Source organism: Agrilus planipennis, unplaced genomic scaffold (genome assembly GCF_000699045.2).
Source record: "Agrilus planipennis isolate EAB-ADULT unplaced genomic scaffold, Apla_2.0 scaffold61, whole genome shotgun sequence".
Taxonomy (NCBI): domain Eukaryota; kingdom Metazoa; phylum Arthropoda; class Insecta; order Coleoptera; family Buprestidae; genus Agrilus; species Agrilus planipennis.
The window spans coordinates 478868-487309 of NW_020438922.1; the positions used below are offsets into that span (position 1 = coordinate 478868).

General features: G+C 36.4%; 1 protein-coding gene across 1 annotated transcript in view; it reads left to right on the forward strand.

Moving 5' to 3' along the window:
- LOC108732721 (dynein heavy chain 8, axonemal) overlaps positions 1-8442 on the forward strand; it is a 55280-nt gene that overhangs the window by 2540 nt on the left and 44298 nt on the right. Inside the window, exons 2-8 of the mRNA XM_025973850.1 lie at positions 1622-1798; positions 3858-4184; positions 4460-4603; positions 4662-4936; positions 6855-7080; positions 7626-7739; positions 7927-8053. Coding sequence (XP_025829635.1) covers positions 1622-1798; positions 3858-4184; positions 4460-4603; positions 4662-4936; positions 6855-7080; positions 7626-7739; positions 7927-8053 — 1390 coding nt within the window. The remainder of the gene's footprint in view (positions 1-1621; positions 1799-3857; positions 4185-4459; positions 4604-4661; positions 4937-6854; positions 7081-7625; positions 7740-7926; positions 8054-8442) is intronic.

An 8442-nucleotide genomic window follows, 5' to 3' on the forward strand; every position in this document is an offset into this window, starting at 1 on the left:
TACCATTTTTAGATACGTTGGTTATAAGAAATGGGAATTCTTTAGAATTCGACATCTACAGAAAACCCACTAATACCTCTAGATATATACCCAACGACTCTAATCATTGTGTTCAACATAAAATGGCTAGTTTTAACTTCCTTGTACACAGATTACTTAGCTTCCCTCTTAGTAAAAATAGATATAATAAGGAACTCTGTACAATTAAGAAAATTGCAAAAGACAATGGTTACAATTGTAACATTATTGATAAATTAATTAATAAGATAAAATTTAGGAATTTTATTTCAAGATCTACGACTTTTCAAACAGATGCTAATAAAACCAAGTTTATTACTATGCCATACGAGCCAAGATTTACTCGCGGACTCGAGGGTATTTTTCGAAAACTTGGTTTACGGATTGCTTACAGTTCAAATGGCAACTCCATTCAAACTCTCCTTGGTAACCCTAAGGATAAAATTCCATTCTTAGAAAAGTCGGGGATATATGAAATTAGTTGTAATGACTGTAGTAAAAAATATATTGGACAAACTAGACGTTCAATCAAAACCAGATTTAAAGAACATCTAGCTCATGCTAGGTTTGGTAGAGAAGAAAAATCTAGTGTTGCCCAACATATTCTTACTGATGGACATAATATTAATATTAATAACCTTAAGTTAGTTAAAGAAGTTAGGAATAATCGTTTACTAAACAGTTTTGAAAGTTTATACATTTATAAAAATAAACAAATTGTTCTTAACAATGACAACGGTCCCATCCCTGGATCTCCGCTATTTAGTTTAGTTTAATTACGTTTATGATGATGATGTTAAGGTCCATTGAACATCTACCTTGTTGGCTTCGGGTCATGTTCACTGAACCTTAACAACTATCAGTATAAATTAGGATTAGTTCTCATTTAGGTTTAGTTTACTTCAATCCCTGAAGAAGGTAACCTTGTTACCGAAAAGTGCTTCGGACAACTACAGTGTCGTGTTTTGGCGTTGGGGTTTGAGCTATTTTGTTTGTTCTACAACAACCACCAAAGTTTTTCCAATCTTCACTTAAAGAACACTAAGTTCTTGGTCAGAATCAATTTATCGAAACAACCGGAATGGATAGTATCAATAAAGTTACTCCATATAAGCAATGGTGCAGTAAAATAAGTATCTGTATCCGTGTTACGGGAAATTCTTTTCTTCACAATATTGTGTATTGTTTTCATTGGAGAGTGGGGACCTTTTTTCATCCCCGGGGCCTTGGTTGCAGCCCAAAAAGCCCTTAAGTAAATCCTTCCCAGCCGTCTTGGCCTAAATCGGTTAGGAATTCTCTCATATCTTTCGAGACTTTACCAGGCGATTTTTGATGAAAAAACGAGTTTTTTAAGATTTAGCTGATTTTATGTTTTTCTTTTTGTTGTAAATTCTGCGAAATTGCTGCAACTTTGAAATTCTCGATTTCCATCTATATGCAACGTGTTACGTTTCTTCTCTTTGATATGATAATTAGCATACTAACAATAAAATTTCCACTGCGTTTCAAACTGTAAGTAGTTATTGGCAAACGAACTTTCTTATTTGTTATCTTCCTTACTAGTTAAAAGTGCCTACTCATTATAAATTAATTTTTTATAAAGGTGCTCACGCAATTTAATCAGCTGAGAAGAGAGAACGAATTTGTTGGACCCTACGTTGAGATCGAATATTGGAGAAGACAGTTAGCAAAATTTGCAAGTATTATTGAATTTGTCAATTCGCCTGAATGCAGTTTACACCTGCAGTTTTTGAATAAAGCAAGATCTCGATTTGTGAGGGTAGGTAAACATCTATACATTCGAAATACCTACTAATTTTGAAGATCTAATCTTCATATAAGTAATGGTGTTAGTAGTAAAATTCTAATTTTTAAAACCGCAACACAATAGTAACGATTAGGTACAGGCCTGACGGGGCAAGCTGGCGGAAATTTTAAAATGGCGTGGATGCGCGGTGGCAAAAGTAGGCAGTTTTAGGTATAACGATTGCAGCCCTTTTTCTTCAGTATTTCCAGGGGAGGATCTTGAATTTGTGGGGCCCTGGGCTAATACTGCTTAGGGGCCCTACCTAATTACTCAACCAATTGCCATTTTGTCAAAAAACAGTTTTCTGTAGTGATGTAGATATATATATAATATATGTTAAGTATGAATGGTTATGTTATATAAATTATAAAGTAACCTTTCTGCATTTTTGTGCCGCAAATTCCTTTATTTGGTCATCACACTGTAAGTCCTTTGTTAAATCGCAATTTATGGAAAGAACTGATAAATGATTTAGTCGATAGTTCGACATTGTTGTCCTGTATTTGTTTTCTATATACGACATCCTGGAGAAAGAGCGCTCCGCTTCACAGCTAGTGATCGGCAACGTTAACAAAATCTTTAAGATGGTATAGCAGTTTGGGAAAATATCAACAAATTTCTTTTCATAAATTACCCAAAAAATTTCACTGCAAGAGGTGTAAGATTCTGTCTTAGACTACAGTAATTAATAGACTACAGTAATTAAGATTCTAACTGAATGCACTCATTCACTAAATGTCCACCTACGTTATTTGGATAATAATCATTTCTAACAATAACAAAGTCAATTCGTTAATATAGTCGACGATAGCAGAAGTGCGGAAAAATAACAAAATTGCGTCGGGCGATAAGCGGAGGGTCCCCAGTAATAGACAATACACGGAATACACCGACCGAAAACAGGCGACGGGGAATTCCCCGTTCCGTTTGATAGATGCGCACACGGGTTGATTGACCGCAGTGTTGTCAACCTTATGATCGGATTTTTTTAATTCTAGATAATTTTTATTATTGACAATATCGTCTATTGTTTTCAGTTCAGGTTGGGGGCCCTCTGTATCCACGGGGCCCTGGGCTGCAGCCCAAAAAGCCTTTAAGTAGATCCGCCCCTGGGTATTTCTATCAGTGGCGTAGATTAAATATTTAAAAATAGGGATCAGTGAGCAAGTAATAGACAGGCAAACAGAAGAACTAATTGTTGATGTTGGTGACAGTGATAGAGATTCCCATGATGACAGAGAATGTGAAAACCAACTATAAAACAAAAGCAATAGGTTTATTTTTTCTTTTTAGTAAGTTATGTTTCCTATCTGTATTACTACTATAATTTACGCCTACTAAAAGCTTATTTGTGTAGCGGTTCCAAGTGACTTACCCAAAAAGGCCATAAATGGGCAAGTACCTGCTCGACCGCTCGCCAGCTTCCTTCGTCCGACCTGTATATCTTTACCCTATTATTACCCCCCCCCCCTATGAGTGTAGTCAAGGGAAGGTTTAAGAGCAAATAGCTCCAAACTCATGGGTTTCGATCAACTCAATTTTTCTAGCCAGAATTTATAAAATATACATAACATGACCGTCGCTCATCAGTAATTACTTCATTAAACTACGAAGGTGTCGACTAACTTCTCTAGTCTTCGCCAAAAATAACCCTACTCTATACTCTTCACCGTTCGATCCAAGTTCGATCAATCACCAACTTCGTCGGCAATCCAAAAATTGCTAATTGTGCTAATAAAAGTGCAAAAATAAAACAGATTGAAACATAAATTCGAAATATTCCAGACTCAAAAGTGACCTCTTGCCCCGATTAATATCGTTATGCCCTTACAACAGCGTACAATTTAAATCTTCTTGTTAATATTCACCAAGAAAGTTTCTCACTGTACCACTTTATACACTTTTCTTCAGTGTTGACTTACCAAACTACTTATACATAGCCATCTACTGAGATTTGCTGTTAATGAAAATATTAATAATTAATAAACAACACCGAAATCGCGATCTTCATTATTTGTCAACGAATTTTCAGAGAAAATGGATAAAAATGGACAACGCTGTTACAGATTCACGTAATGAATGTTATGACAATGTTAAGTTTTTGTACGTTTTGGAAAAATTTTACGAACCACTTTACCGTTGCGACCCCGTTCAAATAGCCGACTACATCCCGAGTCTCATGTACGCCATCAGGATGGTCTTTACCACGTCGAGATATTTCAATAACACTGCCAGTGTGACGGCTATGCTGGTCAAAGTATCGAATCAAATGATAAACGTTTGTCGCACTTACATCAACGTAAATAAAACGAAAACAGTGTGGATTCAACCAAGAGATGTGATTTTGGAAAAGATCAAGGTATGGAGTGACGTTTTTCCAAAAAGTTTTGGCTAGTAATGAGCAATGAGCGTTGATGCTAAAAATGTTGAATTTGGAAGACTAAAGGTTAAGACTTAAGATTAAATTGCGATGCTTTTGCTAACTGAAAAAAATGACGGTCAAGGATCCTTAACGTCTTAATCTTGCCTTTGTCTTCTAATGGTCGTCACACCCATTGCTTTTACTTGCGTTCTTTTCCGATAAAACCACGCATACAGTGTGATAGACTCATTTCCACTTAATTTGTTGTTTAGGTTTGTTTGGACCTGTATTTGAAGTACTATCAGTGCTTCAAACGGAACCAACATGCCATGGAAGAGGCTGGAGAACCGCCTTTCAATTGTTCTGAGATGATGGTCTTTGCCAAATTTGAAACGTTTAAGAAAAGATTGGAAGAGGTATCGTATTCAGCAAGACCTGTCGCAATTCATTCTAATGTTTCACGTATTCGCACAGATCGTGGATGTTATAAACACAACAGTGAAATTTTCGATCTTACACGCTAGCACCATCGAGAACATTGACTATTATGCCGAAAGGTTTGACGACTTTTACAAAACAATTTCGACAAAGACGTACGATGCTTTGAATCATCGACAAGACTATTTTGACAAGGACTACGCGAAATTCAAGAAAAGCGTAGCAGACACGGAATGGCAATTGGAAGAATTTGTGGGCCAATCTTTGGAAAAGCTCACAGATATTGACAATGTGCTTAGGCTTCTGAAGAGGTTCCAGACTTTTATTATTTAGATTTATTTATTATTCACGAAGTTAGAAGGGAAGACCTTTAAACACCCACCGCTCTTTCCTAATTTGAGCTAATCTTTGCCAATCCATCTCGCCTATTTCTTATGGACTTCCATAGCAGCCTCTGTTCTCCCGCTTTTCCCTAATATTATGGACGGTGGGAGCTGCGGAAGAGAAAAGGTTAGAATAATGAGGATACCGTGGATAGAGAAAGTTAGAAATAAAGAGATATTAGAAGAATAGGAGAACAGAGAACTCCATGGAAGTCAATAAGTAATAGGCGAGATAGTTTGGTAGGACACCTTTTCAGGCATGAAGGTCTAGTCAGAGAAATAGAGGCAGAAACGGAAGTTAGGATGGGTAAAGGTAGAACTATAGGGTTGTTCGGAAAGTCATTTCGTTTTTTCCCGACAGAGGATTTAATTGTATTCTTTTGCACCCAACTTCACATTTAAGTCGTATAATTTTTATATGCATTGAGAGCTCATACAGCAAGGCTTGTGTGTGAAAAATTCCAATTAATTCTACGCAGTAGTTTTTGGTTGGTGCCCTTTTAAATATGGAGAGCGATAAGCAGCATTTCGACATATCTTACTGGTTTTACTACAGAAAGGGTAAAAATGCTGTTCAAGCCAGAAAGAAATTGACTGATGTGTATGGAGAAGGTGTGTTGACAGTACGCCAGTGCCAGAACTGGTTCGCTAAATTTCGATCCGGCAATTTTGATGTCGAAGATGCACCACGTTCGGGAAGGCCGGTTGAAGCTGATAAAGACGCGATAAAGGCATTAGTTGATGTGAACCGGCGAATAACAACACGTGAGATCGGATTGAGGTTAAATTTATCAAATTCAACAGTTTATGACCACTTGAAAGGCCTGGGATTATCCTCGAAGCTCGATGTATGGGTTCCCCATGTTCTCACAGAGAGAAATCTGTGTCGCCGCATTGACGTCTGCGATTCGCTTCTCAAACGTCACGAAAATGATCCGTTTTTGAAGCGCATCATCACTGGGGACGAAAAATGGGTTGTATACAACAACGTCAAACGCAAGAGGTCATGGAGCAAAAAAGATGAACCGGCTCAAACCATTTCCAAAGCCGATATTCACCAAAAAAAGGTGATGCTGTCTGTTTGGTGGGATTTTAAAGGAATCGTTTTTTTTTAGCTTTTACCGGATAACACAACGATTAATTCGGAAGTCTACTGTCATCAGCTGGACAAACTGAATGATGCACTTCAACAGAAAAGGTCAGAACTAATCAACAGGAAAGGTGTAGTGTTTCACCAAGACAACGCGAGACCTCACACAAGTTTGGTCACTCGCCAAAAGCTTTTACAGCTTGAATGGGATACAATGCTACACCCACCATATTCTCCAGACCTGGCACCATCGGATTATTATTTGTTCCGGTCACTCCAAAATTTTTTAGACGGTAAAACCTTCACCTCAAATGAGGAGGTCAAAAACCTCCTCGATCAGTTTTTTGCCAGCAAAGACCAAAAATTTTATGAGCGTGGAATTATGCTACTACCAGAAAGATGACAAAAGGTGTTGGACCAGAACGGTCAATATATAATTTAATAAAGTATTTGTTTATTATACGAAAACTGTCTTTCATTTCCACAAAAAAAACGAAATGACTTTCCGAACAACCCTATAGACTAGATTACTGTTCGCAAATAGTTAAGGATATGGGATGTTCTAGTTTTAGAGAAATGCGAAGATTAGCTCAGGATAGAAAAGAGTGGAGGTGCGTGTCCAACCAGTCCTAGGACTGACAACCTTATAATGATGATGATGATGATTATGGTAGTTTCACTTGTTGAAACTGATTCATAGTCAAAATAAATATTAACATTAAAAAGGGGTCATAGCTATATTTTTAATCGTTATAGATTCGAAAAGCTCCAGTTAGAGTGCTTACGTTTGGATGAAAGGTATCTTGAAGCAATTGAAATACTACAAACAGAAATCGAGTTTTTAAGAGACAAATACAACGAAGATAGGCGTGATCCCATTTTACCGAGAAATATGCCTCCAGTAAGTGGGAGGATTATGTGGATTAGGCAGTTATACGCGAGAATGGAAGAACCAATGGAAATTTTTAGGCCCAAAACCAGAGTAAGATGACATTCTTTCAGTCTTGCATTCCAAATTGGAAGTAAACACTGTTTTCTTTTTCGGGATTTTAGGAAAATGCGAATAAAACCTTCTGTTAAAATTTTTAATCGATTTTGGTCAACTATTGCAATCGTTTTTAGCAAATCTATTTTTTATTTAATTCCTTCTTCTAAATTCCCTACTAATATTCTTCCTAAATGAAAGAAATCGCTTTTGTGCTTGTCTAATTTCAAAATTAATCAAATGAATTACATTTAGTAAACGCTTGCACTTCTACCAAAAATTTAAAATTATAAAAGGAAATACTTAAACATTTCTAATTAATAATAATTAGCAAACCAACATATTATGATACTATCATAAAATTTAATATTATGATGATTTCTATAAACAGAAATCCCTGAAGATTACCTTAAGTATACACTGGTATATCTACCAAATTCTATCCTTCAACTGTCATCTTTTATAAATATACTAAGTAACAGATCATTTAAATGTTATACTTATTCCTTAATGAAATAATTGTTCTGGCTAATTAATTTTAGGTTATGAGACATAGGAAATCTCAAAAATGTATCCAGCTATTTAACGCCTTAGCTTGTGTTTTCGTTCACTACGAACAAGTGTACCATCAGGGATGGTATCGAAACGTCAGCCAGGTAATTTTTTTATGTGCAACATCTTTCCGAAAGGAAACTCAATTATCAACCGTTCGACGCTCTATCCGGCAACTTTAATCACTGTCATGCTGGTTACGTTATGATATTACCATTTTGCTAGTTTCGGATGTTAGATGTTACACAATACGCGATCCTGTCTTGAATTATTAAACCACCTCTCTTCCAGGTTCGGACCGGTTTAAGTTCGCCAGTCCTGGTAAAAGAACCGGGAACCAAAAGATACAAAGTCAATTTCGATCCTTATATAATTGAATGCATTAGAGAAGCAGAATACATTTACAAATTGGAATTAGGTGGGTATTAGATCATGGACGTGCCTACCAAAAATTTTTACACTCACGGATTTTGCAATGATAAAATTTTTAATTTCTCAAAAATATCGGGTTGTTCGGAAAGTCATTTCGTTTTTTTTGTGGAAATGAAAGACAGTTTTCGTATAATAAACAAATACTTTATTAACTTATATATTGACCGTTCTGGTCCAACACCTTTTCCCATCTTTATGGTAGTAGCATAATTCCACGCTCATAAAATTTTTGGTCCTTGCTGGCAAAAAACTGTTCAAGGAGGTTTTTGATCTCCTCATTTGAGGTGAAGGTTTTACCGTCTAAAAAATTTTGGAGTGACCGGAACAAATAATAATCCGATGGTGCCAGGTCTGGAGAATATGGTGGGTGTAGCA